The sequence below is a fragment of the Meleagris gallopavo genome, chromosome 17 (genome assembly GCF_905368555.1).
Source record: "Meleagris gallopavo chromosome 17, MGAL_WU_HG_1.1, whole genome shotgun sequence".
Lineage (NCBI taxonomy): Eukaryota > Metazoa > Chordata > Aves > Galliformes > Phasianidae > Meleagris > Meleagris gallopavo.
In genome coordinates this window covers 8971753-8997500 of record NC_139420.1, presented here as the reverse complement: position 1 = coordinate 8997500, position 25748 = coordinate 8971753, and the positions used below count along the sequence as shown (strand labels likewise).

The 25748-nt window shown below is 42.4% G+C and overlaps 2 protein-coding genes and 1 long non-coding RNA gene across 12 annotated transcripts in view; 2 read left to right on the top strand and 1 right to left on the bottom strand.

Annotated features, from left to right (window-relative positions):
- The window catches only part of PISD (phosphatidylserine decarboxylase), a 24834-nt gene extending 10111 nt beyond the window's left edge, over window positions 1–14723 (bottom strand). Inside the window, exons 1-3 of one of the 5 annotated variants that reach the window (XM_085238202.1) lie at window positions 14583–14723; window positions 12751–12845; window positions 7337–7512 (exon numbers count right to left, since the gene is read on the bottom strand). In XM_085238202.1, the coding sequence (XP_085094328.1) occupies window positions 7337–7512; window positions 12751–12845; window positions 14583–14632 (321 nt within the window). In that variant the 5' untranslated portion in view covers window positions 14633–14723. Of the gene's footprint in view, window positions 1–2; window positions 420–4034; window positions 4274–7336; window positions 7513–12750; window positions 12846–14582 lie in introns of those variants that run through there. The other 4 variants (XM_085238201.1, XM_085238200.1, XM_085238203.1 and 1 more) reach the window with 4 other exon arrangements.
- LOC146543191 (uncharacterized) lies at window positions 4311–12491 on the top strand. Of its 2 annotated transcripts, none has more exons than XR_014886915.1 (3): window positions 4311–4537; window positions 10911–11018; window positions 11150–12491. It is a non-coding gene; the product is annotated as an uncharacterized LOC146543191 (long non-coding RNA). The 2 variants fall into 2 exon arrangements; XR_014886916.1 differs by lacking the exon at window positions 4311–4537 and adding an exon at window positions 8805–8933.
- The window catches only part of LOC100540453 (serotransferrin-2-like), a 24885-nt gene continuing 13848 nt past the window's right edge, over window positions 14712–25748 (top strand). For 2 of the 5 annotated variants that reach the window (XR_014886914.1, XM_010720271.4), the window contains exons 1-14: window positions 14712–15243; window positions 16278–16308; window positions 16923–17060; window positions 18776–18939; window positions 20369–20468; window positions 21402–21578; window positions 21910–22072; window positions 22183–22247; window positions 22539–22696; window positions 23766–23952; window positions 24098–24246; window positions 24461–24551; window positions 24852–24917; window positions 25218–25400. Coding sequence is in view for 4 of the 5 variants with exons in the window: in XM_010720271.4 (XP_010718573.1) it covers window positions 17009–17060; window positions 18776–18939; window positions 20369–20468; window positions 21402–21578; window positions 21910–22072; window positions 22183–22247; window positions 22539–22696; window positions 23766–23952; window positions 24098–24246; window positions 24461–24551; window positions 24852–24917; window positions 25218–25400 (1555 nt within the window). In the remaining variant the exon portion in view is untranslated. The other 3 variants (XM_085238198.1, XM_031555987.2, XM_010720270.4) reach the window with 2 other exon arrangements.

Below are 25748 nucleotides of genomic sequence, written 5' to 3'. Positions count from 1 at the left end.
ACCTGAAACGAGCTCTCCTATTTGGTGTCCCGCCGGCAGAGCCAGCCGGGCCCGGGCTGTCCAGCTGTGGGTGCGGGTCCCCGGCACAGCTGCTGCTGCCGCCGTTCCCTGAACGCAGCCTCCGGACATGAATTTTAACTTTGTGGAGGTTGTAGCAAGAGGGTGGAGGGTTAGATAAAGCTTTACAGCATCTCACCATTTCCCTGTGTGCAGATCTGGTCCCTGCAGGGCGTTTGACTGACACATTGTCAGGGTGACGGCTGGATGCAAGGCTCAGTCTTTTTTCCTCTACCTCTCCTTTCTTTGCTTGCTCCGGCACAGGAGGGAGGACGCGACGTCACGGTTTCTAATTCTCCAGCTGGTTTGTCTCTGGATTCCCCCTCTGTTTCCCACTTGAATTTCTGCTACGAGGGTTGCAGCTATTGCAAACAAACAGGCACTGTGTCACATTTCAACATCCCACTACAAAGATGACTCTGCACAAGATAAAAACGAGCTCTCCATAGAAGCAGTCCTCGCTTCTCCCTCGCCCTGGCCGCCATGGAAGCTCAGTTCTCCAAGGAACACGCTGCAGTCCCAGGCTCTGTCAGAGCAGCCCGCCAGCCTTGTGCTGCTAACCTCAGCGACGGCCCAAATATGAGGCTGGGAGGAGGAGTGGGGCGGAGAAGAGGAGGAGATAATTCCCAGCTTCAATTCTGCAGTGCAGCAGCTGCAGCTAACGCAGTTCTGGACTACCTGGCACCAAAAATCCCTCCCTGCTCCTACAGACCATCTTGAGAAGAAGGATAGGAAAGGAAGACCTTTCCCTTTCACAAACTCTTGACAGATACCAACATCCACCCCCTGGAATCCCTTTCCATCTCAGAAGACACCCAGGCAGCAGGTAAAGGACACTCTTCTACAAATACCCAAGTATTTAGTGAAATAAGCCAGCCTTAGGGCCAGCTTGTGAATGAATTATAAAGGTGTTAATGCATCTTTTATGTGGCTCTCAACACTGCTACAAGTTTATGTCCAGCAGAACTGAAATGCAAAACATGGGTAAAGGAAGTTGTTTTTTTCTTGGCTGGCTGTTGGTAATGCTTTTTTGTTTATTTTAGTGACAAAAGGCTGCAGTATTTCTATCTCTGAATTATGGGCAAATACAGAAAGAAGTTTCCCTCTCTGGCCCTGTAGACCACATCTCAAACCCAGATTTCCTGCCTCACACGTTGTCTGGATTTGGGTTGTTAAAGCAGATTGAAACTGAAAGGGGAAGCACGCTAGGTACATCTCACCTCAGAAGTAAACCAAGAACCCAGAATAGTTTAGGGACTAACACTACAGCGGTTATGCATTTCTCTTTTTCCTGTGACAGTCTGGGTTAAATATATATCTCCATGAAAGCTGTGTGTCTTGTAGATTAGATTAAAAGAGCACTGGTGCTGAGGTAAGAGAAAGGGCCGCATTTCATTTGAGATAAGCCAGGAGAAGAGGGAGGGCCAGCATGAAAATCTAGAACTAGCTAAAGACTTCCTGCTCAGGCCTCAAAAGGAAAATATTCCAAAAAGATTCATGTATTATTATTGGCCCTCGACTCCAAATATTTCGGATATTCCCTCGAAACACCCCTGGAGCGCCTGCGTGATGATAGTTTTTTTCAAGAAGAAAACGGTGACATGATATCCTGCGTCACAGGAAGTTCCAAACCCTGTGCTTATTGTTGTGCAAGCTGAATGTTAACAACTGCACTAAAAAGAAAAAAAGTACCCCAAATCCTACCAAAATTCAAAGAAAAGGAACAAGGAGCACAGGAGGGTTATTTCTGCTAACTTGCCAGGAATGCTGGAAGTTGCCAACAATAAAAAAAATGAATTTTAAATAGAAAAATGTGAAATTGACAACACTGTTTCCAAAGGCACTTCAGAGTAAATGAAAACCACTCTGGTACTGAGCGTGCATCTCCATAACACTGTCAAGCAGTTTATTTGCAGCAATCACATTTGTGGCTGCCCCAGGCCAGGCTGGCACCCTACCCCCACTTCTCAGCAGCCTCTCTACCTACACGTAGCTCCTCAGGGATTAGGGAGGTCCGGCCATGAGCTCTTTCAACAGAAGCTCAGTTTCATACCCCAGATGTTTTCAAGGAATTGTGTTCCAGACAAGCCTGACCCCGCAATGGAGCAAGCTCATCTGCTCCCTGAAAATGAATGGATGCTAAAATGTTCTGCTGCCCAATGCAATACCACCCTTCAGTTTAAATTTTTTTAAAGTGTGGTCTGAGAGAGATTCCTCTCCAGGAACAGCCAATTATTGGCATTACGAGGCTTTTTTCCTCCACTAACTCAAAAGAATCAGTTCAGATGAGCATAACAACCTACGTTTCTCTTAAGTTCTGTTCTACTGACCTCATTACATTCACCAAGATGCAAATACCTGAGTCTGCTTAAGTGCTGTCAGACATGGCAAGCTGCCATTCCTCCAGCTGCCCCACAAGCAATTCACAGCTGAAACCAAAAATCCACCCTGGGTTTCCCTCCATTGTTTGAGCAACCTGCTCTAGTGGGAGGTGTTCTTGCCCACAGCAGGGGAGTTGGAACAAGATTACCTGTAAGGTCCCTTTCAACCCAAACCATTCTGTGATTCCACAGGGAGTGGAACAAAATCTGATGGAGGAACCCACTGAGGAAATTTCCAAATGGCTGTTCTTGTTGGGATCCAGGCAGTGCCACCAGCCCCACGCTGTTAGCTCAGACAAGAGCCTTACGACTGTTGCTTTGTAGAAGTGTGGAGATCTGAACCAAACCCTCCCACTTGTCTGATCCCATCCAGAATCCAATTTAAATAAATAAAAGAAGTAGTGATGATATGGTATAAATCCCTAGAGAAGTATTATCTAACAGTGCTGAAGGCTAATTCTAAACAGAGCTGGCATTGTATTAAGTATCAGTAGAATAAATACTTAACCAGGGATTCCCCAGAGCCAGAAGGCCTTGGAGTGAACATTAATGAGGACAGTTGGTGACACAACTTGGGAAGAAAACCCCAGGTTTGTGTATCCTTGGCTGAACTACCTTCAATGTAATGCTAAGATTCACACCCACAGCTCTTCTTGAGCTGAAGACCCAGGCTTAGTAATGGAAGCAGCATCAGCACTGTTGTAATCGCATGAAAACTACAGACCGACCGGAGTGGGACACTGCTAACTGTAATTCTGTGTAAGCGCTGTGCAGAAGGATGGCTCTGTGCATGTGACCCATCTGTGGGAAAGCGCTGTGCAGCCAGGCTTGTGCAACCCTGCCATAAATAAGCAATGCCTGCCCCAAGTGTGCGCTGATCGACTCAATGCACACGGGGACGAATCCGCTTTTTGGACAACAGCAGCAAACTGCCGGCTTCTATCAGCTCAAACGAGCCTCCCATCCAGTGGCCCGATCGAAACGTCCTTTCACTGCTGCCTGGAGCCTTACCGACGTGTAACCGTCCTTCAGACCCACGTCTCGGTTTGAACCCATGAATCACTGGCCTTGGAACGCGCTCCCCGGAAGCCTCGCGACCTCCGCTCTCACTTTCTACATTTGGTAGCAGAACTCCCGTTTAAAAAACGCGTCGCCCGCATCCGAGCGTTTCATTACGGAGCTCCTCCCAGCGCTACGAACCGGCAGCACCGGCGGCACGTGGCTGCCGGCAAGGGCCGGGCGGCCCCGGGGCTGCTGTGCCGCCTCGAGCTCTTTCACACCGAGACCTTCCTCGCGGCTGCGTCTATTAGTTGGCTTTGTTTGCGGGGAGGAGCGGTGTTTTAAGCCAGCCTCAGGGGTACGGGGGTTTCTTTTGATTTTTAAATGTAAGCTTGTAGAAACCCCTCCCTTCCCTCCCACCCCCCAAATGTTCCACAGTCTCAAAACTCCTCCGAAACAGGACAAGAAGCTGCATTTACTTTCGCAAAGCGACGCGTCAACTCGCGGCAACCAAAGCAGCCGGACCCACCCAATAACGCTCATCCCCCAATAACGCTCATCCCCGCGCCGCCCCGCCGCAGTTCCGCCCGAACCCACCCGAGGTAAACCCCGATCGAGCCGGGTCCTCGCACCGCCGCCGCTGAAGCTTCCAGAAGGACGGAGCCCAACGCCGGACCGCCCTCTGCGCCCCGCAGCCCTACCTGATACCGGCGGCACAGCACGACGGGCGGACGCGGCGCAGCACGGTGCTCCTCACGGCTGCCGCCCGGCTCCCTGCGGGCACGGGACGCGGCTCCGCGCCTTAAGGAAGCGGCCCGGGGCGGCCCTGCCCCGCGGGGAGGAGCCGGGAAGGGGGGGGTGGGGGGAAAGGACCGGAACGTGGCCACGGCGCAGCCTCCGGGACGGGAGACGCGTGGGGACGGCGGGGTTCATCGCCGCCGCCGCGGGGCTCCGGGTGCGGCACGCAGGGAAGCGCCCCGCACTGTGAACCCGTCCGGCATCGCAGCCCGGGGAGCTGAGCGCTGGTCGGAACCCAGCAATGCGAATGAAGAGAGATCCAGTAGCCATAGACTGCGCTTCGTTCTTCCAAAGCAAAGCAGGTTGGATAAAAATATATATATACGTATGTTTTTCCCCATTAGCTCTTTCCCGAACTTGTTACAGACCTCTTACCGTAACACATCTCTCAGCTATGGGCCAAGGAAAGCACTGTCTGTATCAGGTTGCCAAAATATCACTGTGTATCTCCTGTTGCACAAACACCTCCTGGCACAGTTTCTAATATCAATAGGAAGGCTGCGTTCTTCCTCCCTTTAAGGATCAAGACCTTAAATCTGTACTCAATGCATTAAGCCATTTAAAAAGACTGTTACTGACATCTGAAGTGTCACCACAGCTCAGTTCCCCTGTGGGCTTGCTGTTTTTGCTGGGGCTGTCATTCCAACAGGAGATCCTTACACAAAACCTTAAGTCACTTCATTACATCAGAGTAAATTGCAGAAGCACAGGGCAGGTAAAGAAATTCCTCCTACCAGAAAAAAGTTCCAGTCACCCTGGTCACACTTTAGCCCAGGTCTCAGTGAGTAATTCAGCCATCCTACAGCACTCTGGTGAGAAGCTGCACAATGCCTTACGTATGGCAAGCCATGCATGGAGATCCTGGCCAAGAAATACTTGGAGACAACAAGGATTTGAAGCTATAAGCTTCCATCTATCTGATGAATGTATCTACCTGTCTCCCTCCAAGTCCCCTGCTTTACCTCACCTCAGTAAATGAGAGCTGCTCCTCGCTGGTATTCACACTATGAGACACACTAAGGTGTTATTCAGATCAAGCTATTAGCAACGTGATGGCTCTCAGAAAATGACAGGTGTGCTAAAGAAACAACAGCGACACCCAATATGTACCTCTGCAGCATGGAGATCTCTGCTTCCATAGCATGGTAATATTGCATTTCTGACTTCTGCTCAGAAGAAAAGGAATCTGCCTTACACACAGGGTGCCAGGTGGATGATGGTGTGTGTGTGACATGATGTTGGTACATCGGAGCCGGGCGTTGCAGCAGCAGGCTCAGCACTGAGGCCACGTGCAGCAGCTTCTGTCTGTATCGCTTTCAAAGCCCATTAAATCGCACTGAGGCTCTTCTTACCTATGCAAAGGCTTACAGTCCTGTTCTAAAAACAACACCCCTATTGTCCTCAATCCTAAGCGTGCTTCCAGGGATGCAAAACCAGAGAGAGAATAATGGAAAGTGAGAGCTCAGCTAAAAAAGACCCTCCTCTTTCTAATAAAAAGACAACAATGCAGCTCTTACTTTTCTTGAATTCTTCATTGTTTAGAATATTTCTTTCAATGTTTGAACACAGTTTCTCTGTTTCCTCTTCTCTCAGGCTTCCTTTCCCCCCCACAGAAGCATCCAACTGAACTCAAGTGTATCAGGAAGGACCAGGACAACTTCTCAGTGTGATTTCTTTAGAGCTTTTTCATCAAAAGCAATATCTGTAACTTCACCAAATAACCACCAATAATAACACTCAGCATACTAGTATAATGAAAGAAAGCAAATTTAATAAGGGAATTACTCATTTACATACCTAGAAATATAAACATTATTAAAACAGCATTTGTTTCCAAGAACCAAAACTGAATTGATGGTGCCTTTTATAATAAATACTTCATAGATGCTTACCAGTCTCTCTTTTAATTAAAACATAAAATCTGTTTGAAATAAACTTTAGTAGGAAAAGAATATACAGAAGACAGATTTACAGACAAATTCCTCAGGTGCTATCATAGCCTAAGCTGCCAGCATCCAGCCTTCCTGGGTCACAGCTCATTTGGATCACCAGTGAAAATGAATTAAGCATTCCAGCCTTGTCCCTTAAAGGCACGTGGCCAAAACCACTCACAAACTGGCAGTGTGCTCAGGAATGCAAAGAGAAGAGATGCTAAAGGTCACACTGAAGCATCTCCTACACAATCCTACAATCCTAGAATTTTTAACTCCTTGCCTTCAGACACAGTACTGAAGCACTTACCTGGCTCTTTGGAAGAATACCACACATACTTTAAACTCTTTCACTGAGCTGTACTGTATATCCTTAAGAATTTGAAGGAAATACAGCAGTCATGTCCAGTTAAGAAATACTTCTTACTTCAATGCTGCAATAGGTATTTGATCCACAAATCTAATATACCCACTGCCATTTCACAACAATTTCTAATCTCCTTGGAATCCAGAAAAAAAAGGCAAAAAACCCTCTGGGCCAGCAAGTTCCATTATAGATGTAGGTGCTTTCTAAGAAAGAAAAAGCTTTCCAGATATATATGTAATGTATACATAAGTTTATGTAATGTATAAAGAAACCACAGATTTATAATTAGATATATTAATTCTGTCTTAGCATCCTTGTAAAGTAGATAAGGCATGAAGACACTGGGAAGCAAGAAAAATGCCAAGAGTAGCAGACTGAGCAGCCAGTGAGAACATAAAGACCCTACAGATGCTGCACATGCTGTACCTTCAGCTAGGACTACTGGGACCAACTCAGCACTAAATGTTTCTTTAATCCTATGACATGTCATTTCTGTCTTGCCTAGTTTGATTTCTGTATTTAATTCTGTAAATTATATTACGTGCTTTATTTGTCACCATGCAACACAAGGTGGGGAAAGTAAGAAATTGCACTGCACTAAACAGAGCCAACAGATCCTTCAGAGCTGCTGCAGATGCACACCTTATGTTCTCTCTCAAGAATGCAAGTTATTTAAAAGACAGAAACAATTTGTCAAAAATGCATCAGCTACAGAGAATGAACTGCACATTCCCTCGTTGGAAAGAAAGCAAAGGGGCTTTGCCTCAAACACAGCAGAAGCAAAATTGCCAGAAGTTTCTTACCTCCCATTCACTTGCGAGCTTCACAGGCAACTCTACCCCCTTCTTCTCCAGCTGTTCCAACTTGTAGCCCTCATACTTTTTGTATCCTGCATATCCCCCACCTGTAGCCACCAGAACATGGAAGGGGCGCAGGCGGAAGGCTTGTCGTACTGGAGCAGTATGAAGCTTCCTCCTGTCTGTAATAGAGAAAAGCAGACTTTCAGCAAACTTTCAGAGAGCAGCTATAAAGTTGAAATAAACACAGCCAATACGCACAGTGAGGGATGTCAGCATAGATGATATAAACACCATCAGAAATGCAGGATACAGAAGGTATATGCTCCTATGTGCTCCAGATATTGCAGCTTACCAAGTTACTGAAACTCAGCTGATCAGCACTGACTGCCCATCTGTGTTCCCCCAAAATCCTTCCCAGGAAGTCTGTAAAATGAGCTGCCCGAAAGCACCACAGGGATGGGCTTCACAGTCCACAGAAGTTCACCTCTGGATTTCTATGTCATTACAATATGGAAAACTCAGTCACAGAGGAACAATGCGTACATGCAGAGCTTCATGCTTCTCAATCATCAGAATCTTCATTACAGTTAGATATCTATTTGGGAATGCCCTAACTAGAAGAGGGAAGGATGTGAGAACCAGGATGTGTGTAGCATAGGTTCAATAATAGGCACATTTCTGCTGTAATACAGGTCACTACAGAGCAGACATGTCCCACACCCAGCTCTCAGCAACAACCAAACCCTCAGTGTGCTGTTACCACTGTCTGAGCTCAAACCAGAACACAGGAGGGCTTACTGCAGCATTAAGTCAAATTATGGGAAATAGTTTTATGCATTCTGATACATGGGCTAAACACAGTCCCGTGAACAGCAAAAAAAGGAGGCAGTCTTGCTCTTTGTTTTGATAAACTAAATTGAGAATAAGTCTCTGGTTAAGCATTATCATTGGAAAAAGTATTTGTTCTTCTGACACACAATATAATGGAAGCTCAGTTGGTTCAGAATTAGCTTTCAACAGTGTCATCATCATTTGGCAGGACGTACATTTGTGAACAACTGTTTTCAAGGATGAAGTACAGGAAGAGTAAAATTTCATCAGAAATCTGACAAACACCTCGAGAGCTCACTGTGAGTGGCAGCCCCTGCCACTGACCCAGCCTGTTAGCTGTTAGGTTCACAAAACCAAGGTCAAATATCCCACTGGTTTTGTGTTTTTGTTGCTTTTTTTTTTTTAAACATTTCTATAAAAAATAAGTCTTGTTACTTGTGTACTTTAATTATATTACATATGGTGTACGTGGCTCAAGACTATTCTTCCTCACTCAGTCAGAAGGCTCATGGCCATGCTATAGAAGAAAAAAAATGTCATCCAGTATTACATCTGTTCCTTACTGAAAATTATCAAGCTCCTCTTGCCTAACACAAGCTTTGCATGCTGCATGTGACACACTACTCCACAGTTTCTAAGGGGTAAGCATTTCTCTTCCAAACTCTTCAGAGCAGTTCAGACTGAATCAACCAAGCCGCCCTGCTTGTATTACAATCTGATGTCACTGCCAGACAGAGAAAAGCTGCCCAAAGGAATTCATTCCCGGACAGTGAGTGGTGTCATTTCCACAACAATCATTGACATGGGGGAGCAGGAAGCAAAAACAATGGGCTCCATCTCGTTAGGGGTAGGGCTTGACTAGGAAAGGACAAATGGACAACTAAAAAATTTCAGTAAATACCAGGTCTATTTCTAGGCATGCATAGACACAAAGCATAATTGCTCTGCAACTTGGGGAGCCTGAATTCCAGGTGGCAGTGATAAGGGACATTCAGCTGCTCTCCACACAAGATACAGAAAGATGCCCCATATAAGCAGTTCTCGCTCATGTTTTGTCAAAATATAGAGGAAAGAAATGAACAAAAATATGTGATTTAAAACATTTTGATTTATATGCCTGAAAATACACCATGATGTGAAAACGGCTTTATTCTTAGTGAAGAAATCTTGTCTTTTGGAGGAAAAAAATACAAAACAAAACAAGGCGGCAACTGTAGTTCAAGTTAGATTCTAGAAAATATTCTAGGAGGGGAAATGGCTGTTTATGAGAGTGAAAAGGAACAAGAGAGAATCGTTTTAAACTGAGACAGGGGAGATTTAGGTTGGATATTAGGAGGAAGTTTTTCACTCAGAGGGTGGTGATGCACTGGAACAGGTTGCCCAAGGAGGCTGTGGATGCCCCATCCCTGCAGGCATTCGAGGCCAGGCTGGATGTGGCTCTGGGCCACTCAGGGTCGCTCTGGTTGGCGACCCTGCAGATAGCAGGGGGTTGGAATCACCTGATCATTGTGGTCCTTTTCAATCCAGGCCACGCTGTGGTTCTATTATAAGATTCTATGATCCTGTCCTAAAGAAAATGCTCAAAAAAGGCCAGGGATCATTTAGAGCAGTGAAATGTTTATGAAAAAGGATTTTACTTACTTTAAGTCTACAAAGACTCTATAACCTTTCAACTTTGGTCCGCCTAGACAGCCGCATCACTATTTCAACAGAAACGTCTGTACAGAGACCAACAGCACTTGTTAGCCCTAAAGCCTTTAACTGCCTTCCCACCACATCTTTGCATCTAAGTTGACAAAGCTGCTCAGTTATTTCACCAGAGCCAGTAAGTACCAGAAAGCCCTCGGTGGGAACAGCTTTTTCTGGTTTCTGTACAGGTTTTATCCAGAGGCTGTTTCCAGCTCAAGAACTTCTACTGATAGACCTATGCAAACATTTTTCTTCCTGTGCTAGAGATCATTTGCTGACAAAACAATCAAAAATACAATTCCACATCTTTCAGCCATAAATTAAATTCACACAAGTTTACAGATTCCAAAACCAAAGTTCATTTTCTGACTCTGGCAACAACACCACGGTCAGGCAGCTGTTGCTGTTCAGAGGTTTCAGCTGAACATTATGTTCTCCAATGGTACAAACACTGGCACAGCTATTTGGTGAGCAGCAGGAGCAAGAGGAAAGCTCCTGCCCCAGAAGATGAACCAGTAGAAACAAGTCCAGGACAGGGGACTTTTAATGTGTGATTCCTTGCTCTGGATTAATCCTAAGCCTGAACTCCTTTGAGGTAAAGCTAGCCTGAGATTTCTCTTCATCATCAACTGCTTTCAGCAAACCAGAATAGAAAGAGTAAGTTCCCTTCTCTGGAATGGATAAAAGCATAAATTTCAATAATAAAATATTCATACATGACCAGAGACAAAGGATTTGGACAAGGAAATTAACCCAGATAAGTGCTGTTACAAAATGGGACCAATTGCCACCTCAGCTGACAAGGAAAAAATACCTGTAAGACCACAGAATTGTTTTAGCAACAGGTCAATACATGGACTACAAATTTACAAATACTTGGTAAAGAAAAAAACAACAAACAATATTGGCTCTTCACAGCCCTATCCAGCCAGAGCACAAGCATCGTTTTAGTAGGCCTTAAATATTTCACATACTCCTACCTCAATTTCACAATTTATTAAAATTACAAGTACAGATAGTAATTTAAAACTATATTTAGACCTCTTTTTTCTTACAGGCCTGCTAAACTGCTGGATTCTGACCTGCCCAGGTGTCCCCAAGTGCATAACAGTTACACTCCAAAGCGGATAACAGAGCTGTACAGCTTCCAACAAATTCCCACCTGGTATGTTCTGTTTCCTTCCTATTATCCATTAGAGACTGAGCTTGATGCCTCCCTTCTAAGTCAGTCGTTACGTGGTCTAACATGATTCCTTTGAATTTCATGTTGATAACAGATATCATTTTTGTCATCAGGCTCACTTCATGACTCTGCTGTTACAAAGACCTCTCAGCCAACATCCATGCAGATGCCTTCACGTCCCCTTTGTGACACCCACCTGCAAAATACAGGCTCAGTTTTCCTGGCCTGGCACCTGGCTGCACATTGTGCTAGAAATGCTGAGCATGAGATGTTGCAGGACTTGGTAAGCAATTAAAGTGATGCTAAAATGTTTCTAAGACAGAGAGGCTGATACAACATAGGTATGCAAAGAACATGAAATATTGGCTCAATACAGTCATTTCATTAAAGCTGTGTTTTTTAGAAAGTATATTTAAAACACTGTACTAAAATGAAAGTGCTAAATTGTATTGCCTCTAGAAAAGTAATTTTTCATCTGGAGAGCCCTCAGAAAGCTACATAATCTGAGGAAGCTAATTACAGAAAAGGAACCTGTGGTAATTTGTCTTTATTCTGCTATAGAGATCATCACCACTGCAAAAACTGTAGAAGTCTAGAAACAATTTAAAAACTAACAGGTTCCATTGTATATGTCCTTCCACACGGAGCTTCTTCCTCTAAGAGCATCTCTCTAAGCACTCTGATCATAGTCTGATTATATTTGGTTTACAAAATATTCTCCAGTTGTAGAGGCGAGGGAGTATAAGGAAACATGAATTCCCTCATTTTGAATAAAACAGATCTGGGAAAATATCCCAGTATAAGTTTCCATTACGAAAAAATACAAGAAAGAAAATAGGAATGTAGCCACCATTCACTTTATCATCTTGGCTCTTCTTCTGCTGGCCCTGTCAGACAGGTTTCTTCAGAAATGATAATTGCAGTGTACAGGATGAGTGTTAAAGTATCAAAGAAGCTTTAAAAAAAAAAACAAAAACCCTCAAATGAGATGTATTAAAAGGGACCACAGGGAAGCAGACATCACAATGACAAAGGAAGCCAGTTTTTCTGATAAAAAAACACACAAGAATGATGAAGTATAAGAGGGCAAGAAAAAAAAAACACAAAAACAAGCATGTAATTGTTTGTATTCTGTCATGCTCTAACACAGGTATTCCTAATTTGAGAGCTGACAATGATCCAAATTTCAGTTTTAGCCAAGCACTACTCTGGATATTACAGCATCTAAACTGTTGCCCAGATTTGCTTCTCTGCAAGGCTCTTCATACCCATAAAATCACTGTGAAACAGATGGCACTTCTAGAAGAAAAAGTAGCTTTCAACCATGGCTAGGGATTATTTGTCTAAAATGTCCCTATTGTAACTACATATATATACACATAAATATTGTAACTATATATATATAAATCATTTGCTTTTAAATTTGGTAGGCATTCAAAAAAAAAAAAGAAACAATGAATAATCTAATTAAACAATCTTATGAAATAGATAAATATACTTATTTTACTGCCTGCAAAACACTGTAAGTTTAAAATCACTATTTGCAAGCTTTTGTCTATAGAAGTTCCATAAATTGAGTAGGTCACTGAATCTGGACTCCGAGTTCATTTGCTTCAATATCAAGAACTTTATATTCACCACTATTCAATCACAATTTGCCTAATTTTGAGCAATCCTGAATTTATAAACTGGATTACATACAAGATACACTTACCACTGAAAAATGTCCTGGAAGGTGGCTGCTTCCACAGGACTGGAGTTCTAATGCACGGGTTCTCACATATCAGGAAGTTACAGCCAGTCAGGAAACTGTAAATACAACACACAACAGACAGTGGCTCAAGAACAAATGTTTCACGATGCAAATGTAAACAGAATATTCAGAGGCTGAACAACGCAGAGGGAAAAATTCCCCTCAAAGTACTGAGATTCATAAAATAAAGCATTGATTTGATATGAATTTTAATTTTCTTCAGGCCTACCTCCTCCTCTTCCAATAAATCAAAAAATCCAATTGCTTCTGCAATACCTCATTGTTTAATGATGTATCTAGTTCGCTTTTCTTACCCCCACGTATTTGTACTTTCTTATCAAAACATGAATTTATGTTCCTTTTAAACTTTACTCTATGATAACAGTGATGCTCTTCTGAGTGTAGTGCTTGCTAATGTCACGTACCCTATCTCAGGCTGATTGGAGTTGTAATATATTGGTTACTGTGAACACAACTTGAGCCTTTAAAAGAGCAAGTCAGTGTTACCTAATGTAATCTTTGATTTTATGCACTCCCTGGTCTACAAGACCAACAATCTATTTGTTATTTTAAAAAAAGTGAATAAAACCAGTGAGTAACTCTTCTCTAGATCAGTTTCCAGTTTAACATGTCGATCCAACAGCACACAAACAACTACTTCAAGATCAATAAATGACCTGTATTTTACTGGGGAAAATATAAGAATGTGTAAAGCAAAATTCTTATATTTGGAGGAATGGCAAGCAGCATAAATATTGACATTATCTTCTGCAACAACATGGCTAATATGTATTTACATCCTCCCAAAGGTAGTGCTTATTACAAAGTGGCATCCCGCCATGCTGATCAAAACAAACTCTGCTTGTAAAGGTGGTAAAGTTTTGTAATGAGATCATTACAAAATGATCTGGCATTATTCCACCTCCAGGAGGCTGCCACACATGCAGGTGCCATTTAAGAGCCACAACTCCTAAGATACACTCACAAATTGGGTTCTCACATCTCCTGCCTTTCTCAGCACGCTGACGGGGAGATGGCAAACATAGAAAAGTTATGGAGTCTACAAAGAAGTTCTGCCATTTCTTAGGCCAGCTGGTATTGCTGGGAAAGTAATGAGTGCCAGGTCCTGTTCCCAGGATGCAGACATGACAGCTGGGACGTCTTCATTTGGCAAGATGACCTTTCACCTGCTCCCATCAGATGCATGCTAAGATCAGAATTACTTCGTTAACTTACGGCCTACTGCATCATTAGGATGATTCAGTTCCAGGAAATTATTATCATTCTTTCATATTTTTAAGAATGAATTTCAGCTATCTCACGAGTTTCAAGTAGACTCTTTATTTAGGAAACAAGGAGTCTACGAATAGCTTTCTTGCCCAGAAATCACACAGTGAAAGCAGTGGGCACTTACAAGCAATGTTTTACTGCGCTAGTTAATCAGCTACAGTTTTCACTTATCCTCGTAAAACAGCATCACGAGTATTAAGAAACTGAAAGGTAGAGTGTAAAACCACAGTGCTGACCCAAACGCAGCAGGACAAGCCTTCCCCAAAGCACTGTTTCCCACAATCAGGTCCTTACCAGGCAAAAAGCCCCGCACTGCTGCACGTTTTACACAGCAGCGCAACAAGCAACGTGCCCGGCGCCGGGAAGCGGCCGATCCCGGCTTAGGGCTCACCCCTCCTGCCTGTCAGCGGCTACCACTCCACCCTCAGTTCCGTCTCTGGTGCTGACTCCAGCCCTGGCCCGTCAGCACCGAGCAGCGCAGCGCCGTCCCGCCCTGCCCGTACCTGCTCCGCCGTACTGCAGCCCCGCCGCCTCGCGCTACGGCCGCCGCCATCTTGCTGCTGCTACTGCTGCTGCGGCGCCGCGAGCTGCGCTGCGCGCCGAGAGCGAGGGCGGGCTGAGGGACGGGGCGGGGCCGGAGGGAGCGGAGCGGGGCAGGGCGGGTCAGTTGGGAACGCGGGGGGTTGAGGCTGTTCCTGAAGGGCTGTGTGGGGTTGAGTGCTTGAACGTGGTGTGGAAGCGTTGTAAGTGTTAGGAGAGCAGTTTACTGAAGAGGAGGTAGTGCTCTTCACCTTAAGTGAGGAGATGTTGAGCTTGGGCTGCGTGGCGTTGGCTGTCCCTGTGTGGTAACACCACAGAGGGGCTTTTGTAAAGATAAGTTGGGTTCCACCCTCCTAAATGCGTCCGCAGTTAGATGCGGGGCTACCACGTTAGCAGCCAGCAGCTAATTGCTGTTTCCTGAGTGCTGGGGGAGGTTTCAGAGGTGAATCAATATGAAAGCATTCCTCGTGGCTGTGCAGCCGTGTTTCCTCGCCTCTGCTCCAGGCCGAGCTGCTCCCAGCTGACTGCTGTGTTTGCGATTAATGGTTGGCTGTCTGTTTTGCCAGCCAGGACTCCATGGAGTCTGCAGAACGTTGCTATTTTCACATCACAGCAGCAGTATCTGTAAGTAGCTGATAAAGCGTCTTCTACTTTAGGCATATGCAGGAGAGTCTGTTAATAACATGAAATTTCAACAGAAATCCAGCTGTAGCTCTCACATAATGCTAATAAATGAGGTGGGACCAGCGAGAAGCACAGCTGCAGAGACAGGATTTGATGGCGTCAGGTGCGCTGCCACCAGCATGGCAAAGGCTGGGGCTTTGATGTCTGATTGCACCCTGCTGGAGGGCCTGACCGACAGGCTTCCCCACATCTGACTCAGGAGTGACTCAAGGTTAAGGTGTAAATAAAGCACACTTGTTTATAGCGTGTTTTAATTGGTGTGGGCTTAACTGATTAGTGATCTGGCCTGATGTAAGTTTTTTTTTTCCTGGCATTGGAAGTATGTATTTACCTATATGAACTTAGAACTATTTCAAAAGAATTAGTTTATTCTCATTTATTGTAATGTGATTTTTTTTTTTCTTCTTATGTTGACATGTTGCATTGTGTTGTACTAAGAGATTACATGCACTCAGTGGGGAATGGGACGCAATTCCCAAAGTGTTCTGAGCTGAGCTAGAACTATGTAGGTGAGCCAAGTCAAAGGGCGGGATGATACCGTGATTCATAGAATCATTTGTGTTGGAAAGGGGGGTCTTAAAGGTCTTCTAATCCAACTCCTCTGAAATGGATGGGGACATCTACAGTTCTCTTATTAAATGAGAGAATGTAGGTCTTTGGACTTGAGAATGTCCAGGAAGCACAGGGATGAGTGAGAGAGGTGAACTCCTTCTGTGATCGGACTAATGGGAAATGAGATAACATATCAATAAATGCTGCAGATTTTGTGAGGAAATCTAGGAAACAGCAAAGGTGAGCAATGGAGTCTGTGTACACAAACACACTAGAAGCAAATGGGGAATAAGGTCTGTGAATTGCTCAGATAAGGTATATAACATAGGAACAGAAATGTAGGAGAAGTGTTGTCTAAGTGCACGAAGCAGAGGAAGTGCTAGGAGGAAAACAAAACTGGGAAAAATACTTTCTTTCTCCAGGACTCAGAGTGATCAAGTCTCTCCTGAAAAGGTAAGATCAGTGTGTATTAACAATACATATATACATATACATATATATATATATATATTTTTTTTTTTCATCAGTTCCATTTATACACTTATGCTTAAATATAAACATATACATATTAGCTCCTCTCTTTATATAGAGAGAAGGAGCAAGCTAGTGATGTGAGTCATAGCTGCTTTAGAGTAATTAAGAGGTAGTACTTCTCTAGGGTAAATGTTAGGAAACAGGGAAACAAACCAGTTTGGAATGAGACTGTTACACTAGAATGGAATGACAAGAATCAGGAAAGCTGACAAAGTCAGGATTCTGTTCTAAATTCTTAGGTGGGCATAGGGTTACTTTCTGTTTAACATTATGCAGTAAATAAACTCTCTTACCATGCAAAAAAAAAAAAAAAAAAAAAAAAACTACTTCAAAAACAGAGGTTTGCATTTCTTTGTATGTGAGTTCATGCACTGATAGGAATGCACTGATTTTCCAGCTGCAGACACTAAGTAGGTCACTGTTCCTTTCTTCTCTGTGTGCGAAGATGCAGTGTCTGACAGAGCTTATGTTTATTTATTTAAAATCTCATTTTATTTTTGTTGATGCCTAAAGCCTCTTTTTTTATCTTCCAGAAACTTTGGTCATCACTGTGGAATTCCTGGTATGAGAATGCAGAGCGGCAGAGTAGAGAGTGGATCCTTGCTGAACAACTGTAATCATGAAGGCAGTTCTTATAATTGTTCTAATCATCTTCACTTTGCTGTGTTCAGGTAAGTTTGATCAGAGATGGGAAAGAGAAAGGTGACCTCTGGATGAATTACCAGGATACAAACTCTAATACGTGCTGTGGTTTTTTCTTCTGTGTATAGAATCTGAAGCCAGAACTGTGCCTGTGACTTTCATTAAGATGGTATTTTTTCCTGTTTGATTGTGGGCAGATGGTGAACCTGCTGGTCTCAAGGCAGCTAGTTTCTCTGGAGTTCTGTGAAGGTTTCCTTTGAGTAGCTGATGTCCACATACTCATTAGTGCTGTCAAAATGAATCAGTACATTTTAAGCTGCTCCTCTCAAAAACTTCTTTTTGGAATCACTCTGAATTACCATCAAAACATTCGGAGTGCTAATGTCTGACATTGTGCTCAAAGGAATAAAAGCTTCAGTGTTCTAGTATTAAACTTTGTTATTCCAGGCATTTTTTGTTTAATATTAAGTGGTTGTTAGAAAACCAAATGGTGTTCTGAAAATGACAGTATTCAAGCCATTGCAGTCTATTCTTTGTATTCAGTCCTATTTTTAACTACAGGATTCTATCAAGTTGTATAACTGCAGGCTGCTTTCGTATATGATATCCACTTTCTTCTCTCCTGAAATGCATAGTATCTTCTTGAAATGCATATGAATATATTTTATAGTAGAGGACATTTAATGAGAAGAATATAAAATAAATCTTAATACATCCAAAATGGATAATTAGGAGTATGAAGCAAAAGAGGAAATTTTGTTGGCAAGTCCATGTCCCCTTTGATTGTAGACTTACAGCCAGTATAGACAAACCATACCCCCAGCTTCCCCTGGAAAGGGAGGTATCATCTTCACCTCCACTTCTAATTGCATCTTCCTAACTCATTCTTTCTGCTGCACGAGTTACTAGCAACTAGTTGTTGGTTGCTTTTTTAAATTGGTTAATTAGTTTTCATTTGGGGAAAGAGCTGATAACTAAGCAGCTCAGTTGTGCTACAAATTTATAGAGTGATCCTGTGCAGGTTCTGTGAGCTCATTCAGAAATGAAGGTAAATTTTATTTAAGTTCTTGCTTGATGTGGTGATCTTGTTGATAATGTTTTTCTGATACACTGTTCAGCATAGTACATGATTATTGCTTTTCAATAACAGAGTTGTCCTCACTTTCTGTCTATCATGGTGCATGGTGTTCTGGAAGATAGCTCTCAGGGACTTGAGAATATGCTGGGAGGCTTCTGAGGTGCACTGTAGCTAATTGAGGAGCTTTATGTGTACTTTTGGGTGCCTCAAAGTCCACTGGGGGGCCCTGCAAAGCATCTAGGCCACACTGAGGAGCTTCTTGGATAGTCTGAGAAGCATCATTCCAGGTAATCTCAGGCACACAAGGATACACTGGGAAGCCTCTGGAGTGCCCTGGAGCACACTGAAGAGCCCTGTATTTACTCTTAGGTGCCCAGGAAAAGATCATGCCATAATAATTGTCGAAGAATCTATCTGAAATCTAGTTTGTTGCTGCCAGTTAAGAGGAAGCATAGAGACTTAATGGCAGTTGTTTGCTGTCTTGTGTGTGGGGCCAAAGTGCTTGGGTGCATCTCTCCTGTGCCTTCAAGTGTGCGGATGTCTGTGTGAGCAGAGTCTTATTTGTGGAGTTAATTAAAACAAAATAACCTCTTCCTTCTGTGGGGTCTTAAACTAAGTTTGGTTTTGCTAAGTCCTATAGTTCTTGATTTTTTTTTTATCCCACAGGGAAAAAGTTTCGGTGGTGCACTCTCTCTGATCTAGAACAGAGAAAGTGTGCTGAGTTGTCCAAAGCACTGACAGCTGTGCTGCCTGTCACTAACACCGATTCGTTTGCCAGGATTTCTTGCATCAGAGCCCACAATACGTATGACTGCATTGATAAAATCAGAGTAAGTTCACAAAGATTTTTTAAAACTAACTTAATTTGAATCAAATTCTCTTTTGAAGTAGAAACTGGCTAACAACTCATGGAGAATGAAATGTTATTGACGTGATGGTATCTCGCATAGGAGAAACTACGTTGGATGTTTCAGAAATAATGCCTCCTACTTCTTTCCATGGAAAGTAGAAAGATAAAAAGAGCACTATAACACTACTTGACAAAGCAAATTCTCTGCTACAAAGCACTATTTTTCAACATAGTTACCACCACCAGCTATGCATTTTTGTGAACAGAGAACAAGAGTCTGCATACCACTCTTGTAAAAATCTATATAGGCATCTGGAATGAGGCTTGTCTTTCACATCACCATTGCCACTGTCAGAATGCACTTCCCACTGCCTCACTGTGCCCACATCCACTGTTTGGTCTCCATAAATGTTCAGCAAGAGTCAATTAATTCAGTTATACACCTTTGCCTCATACACACTTCCATGTCAGGCACCATTTTGTCACGCTGCCCCTCTGCTGCTATCAGTCACTTCTACTGCCATCCTGCCAACATAATAAAATAGGAGGCATTACTTTCAGAGCAGGCCTTGTACAAGGTGGCTTGAGAGATAAGAATTCAAATATGTGAGCCTTCTACTAACCATACTGTTTTACCCCAGCTTGCATTTTCTAGGAAATAAATATAAGATTGCATGAAAATAAATGAACAAATCCAAACTAATAAATGAAAGCCAGGTCAGAGCATTTTTCCTTCCTTGTAAGTTTCAATCCTACTCTGACTGTAATTAATATTTTTCTCTTCCCACTTTCCCTCCTGTTTTTAACTCCTTGTTGATCTTCCCTGGAGTAAAGGGCAAAAGTCTTTTTCCATGTGAAGATTTTCAGTTTTAATAAAATTATGCATGAGGCCATTTGTAGGTTTAGCAAGCAAAACCAAGAAGGACTTTCTTGTTTGTTAAAGGAGTGATTTAGTTCATGTTTTCATGATAAATAGAATAGACTTGTTAATAGGCTTAGTTCCATTTTTAGGTGGTGATTATAGCCAGGAGAAATCTGAGAAGGTTTTGGGGTTCTGATGGAATAGTAGGAGGAAAAAGAAGCCTTTTTATTTAGATGGCATTAGAATTGTATTTTTGGAATGGAAAGACCAAAGGAGAGGCAGGAATCAATGTTACTGATAAAGCATAGATATTTATTTGAAGTTAACAGCCTTAATCCCAGTGAAGTGTTAGTAATTAATAGCAGAGATTCAGTTAAAAACAAAGCAAATGCTTGTAACAGTCTCTAGTTTCTACTTCAAGAGCAGAGTTTCAGCCTGACAAACTGCTCTGTTTGTTTCCATTTAAACAAACTCATTTTGAGGGTTTTGCTGTTGTGGTTTTGTTTGTTTGTTTGTTTGTTTGTTTGTTTTTGTTTTTGTTTTTAAGGTGAATAAAGCAGATGCTGCTTCTCTGGATGCAGGAGATGTTTACTCTGCTGTAAAGCTCTATGGTTTGACCATTGTGGCAAAGGAGATCTATGAACAGGGTACGTACATAAAGAAGAATAAACTTCTGATTTGCCTAGTAAATTGCTGTGCAGGCAAAGTTTCTTAATAATTATTGGGGAAAAAGTCTATTGATTCTTATGTACTTTGTAGGAATATGGAGATGACTAACAACATGTACTTCACATCACATATAGTGATGAATAAAATTCCAGTGGTGCTTTTTCTTTCCTATGGTGCTCTCATCACAATAAACTGTACCCATCCCTGCCTGTAGCACTGGTACACTGGGGTTCCACATCGTGTAGGGAATGAGAAATGTTTTATCCCATCTGTGTTAATTCTTATACCATAATCTTTATTAGTATGACTGTTTATTAATAGTTCTTTAAGAGATCAGTTTCTGTTATTAATTTGTTCTCTGTTCCTCACAGAGAAAGAGAAGTATATAAGATGGCGAATGTTATGGTAAGATTCTTTAGCTGAGCAGAATGTGCATTGACTGATTTGCAAGAGAAAGCCAAGTATATTGTAGAAAATACCTGAGGGGCATGACTATGAGAAGAAAGCCAAATTAGCAGGTGGATGTAGAAAGAAACTAATAAGAGGACAGTGTGAGAACAGAAGTGAGTTTTGTTTTGACTGAAAAACCATGCAGTTGTAATGGAATTGATATGTTTCTGTCTGATCAGTAGGTTTTGAAGATAAGACAGGAGTTCTTTCTTTTACAATACCTCAAACTCTTTGATACAAATGCTCAAAATTCCTGAGAAGCAGCTTTGCACTTTCATGGTGCACACTTTCACTATGTAGTCAGTATACTGTAAAATTCCTGGTATGAATTCTTCAATTTAATGTGCCTAACATTTTTTTTTTCTTTTGCAATATTTAGAGGGGAATTGAACCCGGTGCACAGACAGAAGCTGCAGAGTTGGGATTTAGTTATTTCTGTTACGTATTTTATCCTATCACAGGAAATTGTGTTTTTGCTGTGGCTGTTGCCAAACGAGGAACTTTGGATATCCAGAGGCTACGAGGTGCACGCAGCTGCCACAGCGGAGCCAGATGGACCTCAGGCTGGAATATTCCACTTGGATTTCTCCTTGCAAGGAATGATCTTTCCTGGGATGAGGGACAACCCCTGAGCCAAGGTGTGTGATAGCAACTGTTGCTGTGTCTCTGCCCTCAGCAAGAGTGAGTGAAACGGGCAGAAGTGTTACCAAGACAGGAAAATCTTGGTGTTTTGTATAGGATAGGGAACAAGGCTTTGCAATATCAAGCCAGCACAAAGATGGTTTTAAACAAGAAAAATCAGTTCACTCTGTTTGCAACAAACGTCTCAAATTTGCAATTTAGACAATGAAGCTGCATTTGCCAAAGAGTAATTTTTTTCTAAAGCAGCATATTGCCTTACTTATAATATGTTTGGCCACATTCTTCCATCTTTTTGTATTTGACTTTCCCCTCTTTTTTTCCCAACAGTAATCAGTGAGTATTTCAATGCAAGTTGCATCCCTGGAATTGGTGTTGCTGCTCCTCAGCTGTGTGCTCTCTGCCAAGGACAAAAGTCATATATCAGAGACAAGAACCACTTCTGTGAGACCAGCAGCAATGAACCCTTCTATGACTCTGATGGAGCTTTCAGGTAAACTGGCTGTTTTGAACTTATACTGAATTCACCTTTGGGGAAAAAGAGCTAGTGAGGAGAGAAAAGGCAGATGACATGTTAATGGGATGGCTTTTGTCTTCCTGCAGGTGCTTGAAGGATGGAATTGCAGATGTTGCCTTTTTAGATCACCTGACAATTATGAGAGCCACAGGTAGTCCTAAAAACTCAGATTCCTTTTAACCTTTGTGCTATTTCCTGCATGGGAGTTTGGGAGATGTGTTTGCATGTTTATTGCCAGTCACTCAAAGCAGTTTAGTGGTGTTTCTTGGCTCTCCACACAAGTCAGAGGAAAACAGAAAAGGAGATTGATAGGATGGGAGCAGACAGGCATTTTAATGCAGGTGATTTCTTTAGCCTGAAGTTTCTGCAGCTACTGGCTGACTTCCTGACTATTAAGATTCCTTTTAACTTTCAGTGTTTCATGAATGTCCTGTTGTTTTAGAGTCAGAACAACAAGAATATGAACTCTTATGTCCTGATGGGACTACAGCTGAGCTGAGCAAATACAACACCTGTAACTTGGGCAAGGGGCCTGGCCGTGGCATCATCACCCGCCACAACTTCCAAAAGATCACCAACAAATTTCTTACCATGATCCAAGTGAGTGGATATTATAAGCTGTATATCTCTATACACAGGATTTTCTTCTGTATTTGTGTGGAGCTCACCACTCAGTTTACCTTCTTTTCTCAATAAATTTGAAGTTACTGTGAACAAAGCATTCAAAATGAATTGTTCTGGAAAGGGGTCCTATGCTAGCTTCTGAAGGAAAATTTTACTTCTCTCTGAATTATTCTTCTGTAGAACAGTGGAAATAAGTTAGGAAGAGGAAGATATCAAAACATCCAAATTGGAAGAAAGATGGTTATTTCCATTCTGCTCTAAAGCTTATATTAATTATAAGAGACACTCAGGTTCAGGCAAGATTCAACTTTGAGAGGGTGAGGGAAACAAATTATAGCATCTGTTAGGTTTATATCCAGGAATTTATATAGACCTGAACTTGAAATGTATATTACCTAAAGATTTAAGAAGCCACTCCACATTTAAAATAACAAAGCAAAATGAATAATTCCAACCCAGTGAGTTGTGTTTTCTTGTGAACTTGGACGTGCAGAAGGACAAAATTCCTTCTTTGAGAGATCTTCATATGTCTTTGTCAGTGTGCTTATTGGCACATATCTTAGCTATGTTTCCCTTTACATAATAGTTGCTATGAAGTAATATTTCAGTACATTCTTCAGTGCACGCTACTCTTCCATCAAGCTGGACAGATCTCCTTTGCACATAGTACTTTCCCATTGTAAAACACAAGACATCTTGTACCCAGTTACTGCAGTTATCTATCACAAACGTTTCCCATTTGGCCAAACTACTTTAGTTGCCCTTATAGGGCAGGAGGCATCGAGCACAGCCCAATGAATTTGGATAACTAAGATGAGAGACACAATTCTTCAAAAAAAGGAAACTGAATCTCAAGCAATATGTTTGTAGGACTGTAACCATCCAGTGCCAGTGGTACCTATGGGCTTTGTCACAGTGTGATGGAGTCTGGGACCCTGAACACTATGTTACAGGCTGTTGCTATGATGGGTGAAGGGGGTGAGGCTGCCTGTCACTAGAAGGATGAGATGAATTTTTGCAATTTAAAATGTTGCTTTTGTCCTAGCGTCTCTTTGGTCGAAAAGGAAAGGAAAGAGCTAGATTTGAACTTTTTAATTCATCATCCTTTGGAGGAAAGAATCTTCTCTTTCGAGATGCCACTCAGCACCTGCAACTTCTTGAGGAACAGCTAGAAATTGCATATGTCCTTGGTTTGGATTATGTAGCTCTCCTTAAGGGACTAGGTCATGAAGGTAAGAAGCCTTCTGGAGGACTGTAGATGTTTTATGCTACTCCTCCCTGCCAGACCCAAATGAATAAACTGAAGCATCCACTTAATGAAGAACAGATTTTTGTATGATTGATATGGTCTCACTGTGCTCCTTCTTTCTAATGCAGGGAGCTCCTTGGACAACAGTGTTGTGCGCTGGTGCTGCATCAGCAATGCTGAGCTTCGCAAATGCGAGGAGTGGGCACTGAGCATCAAATCCGACCCATTAGTCTGTGTCCAAGCAACTTCTATGGCAAGCTGCATTGAAATGATCAAGGTAGGAGAGTCCCTCTGAGAATATGATAATCTGCACAGAGTGCATGTTCAGCTTAGGCAAGGACAAGTGGAAAAACACTTCTACACTAGAGGAAGCAGTGGGAATGACAGGCAATTTATGCAGGGGAATTTCCAACCAGTGGAGAAGTACAGCTGCTTGGTTATACAATAAAAGCAATTCCTATTTGTGTTATTTTCTGTAATGCTGTTGACAGAGTAGTGAGGCTGATGCAGTCACTCTGGATGCAACCCATGTCTACATTGCAGGGAGGTGTGGATTGGTGCCTGTAGCTGCAGAATGTTATGGTAAGTTCTTGTGTGCACATAAATATAGTTAAATGTTGACACGTTGTGATGTTTTGTTATGGAAGCATACCCATATGCAAGTACTGTTCTCAGCTCTTCCACTAACTGGCTGTAGCTTTTGATCTGTTTGTGTATTATATCTCTTCTATAAAAGGGGTGGAGATACTGACATGGTTCAAGAGGGTATTACAAGGTTATAAAGTTTGTTTTTTTTGTTTTGTTTTGTTTTTAATGCGGTGCTGCCGTGCAATGGCAATGACAGTAGTTGCAATATCCTTAATGGTTGTCTTCTCTCTCCAGGGCAGGTTTGTGCTCCAGCTGATGAGAGCACAGAGGAAATTAGCAAGCTTCATCTAAAGCGCAAAGGTAACTTTGAAAGAGAGAACTTTGAAAAGGCAAAATATTTCAATTTTCCTGAGGCTGCCTCTTAAGATTTCTGTTGGGATGTATTTGTGTGCTCATTTGGGAAAGAAATTGCACTGCATTTTCAGAAACTTCAGCAGTGTGTGGCTGCTAGGGTAAGAGCTCTGTGGCTAAGTAAAGAATGCAGATGATCCACCATTAATTTAAAATATCATGAGGGGATGAGGGAGGGAAAACTGGGGCTCTGCCTGTTTGGAATACTCCATTGCCTTTATATAACTGGTTGCTGTCATTGTTTTGTAGGACTGTCACCTGCTTATGCTGTAGCCCTAGCTAAGAAAAATGCCAAACAGATTAACATCCATAACCTTCGGGGAAGACGATCATGCCACAGCCACTTGTATAGTCCTGGAGGATGGTTACTTCTTTCCAGATACACAGTGGGAGCTCTGGAAAACATTGCTGAAAACTGTGATATTGGATCTGGTATGGGTCACTCTGGGTTATCTGTGAGGAGACTCTTGAAGTCTGAAGCCTAACATTTGGAAGTAAGATTGAAAAGAGCCTGCGAGGGCAGAGTAAAGAATTTCAGTCTTGCATATCATTGAAGATGTTCATGTTTGCTATGATGTGTTCCTGTATAGAGCTCTCTTTTCTGTAGTGGATTTCTCCTAGACTACATGTGATCCATGAGCAAGCAGATGCACCATAAATAATAGTGGTATCTGTGCCTACATGCAAAAGAAAGGATGAAAGAAAAGACACAAGTATCCACTCCTAGAGCTTAATGTGTATGATTCTGTGTTTTATACTTTAAAAGTCAGTCAATTTCTC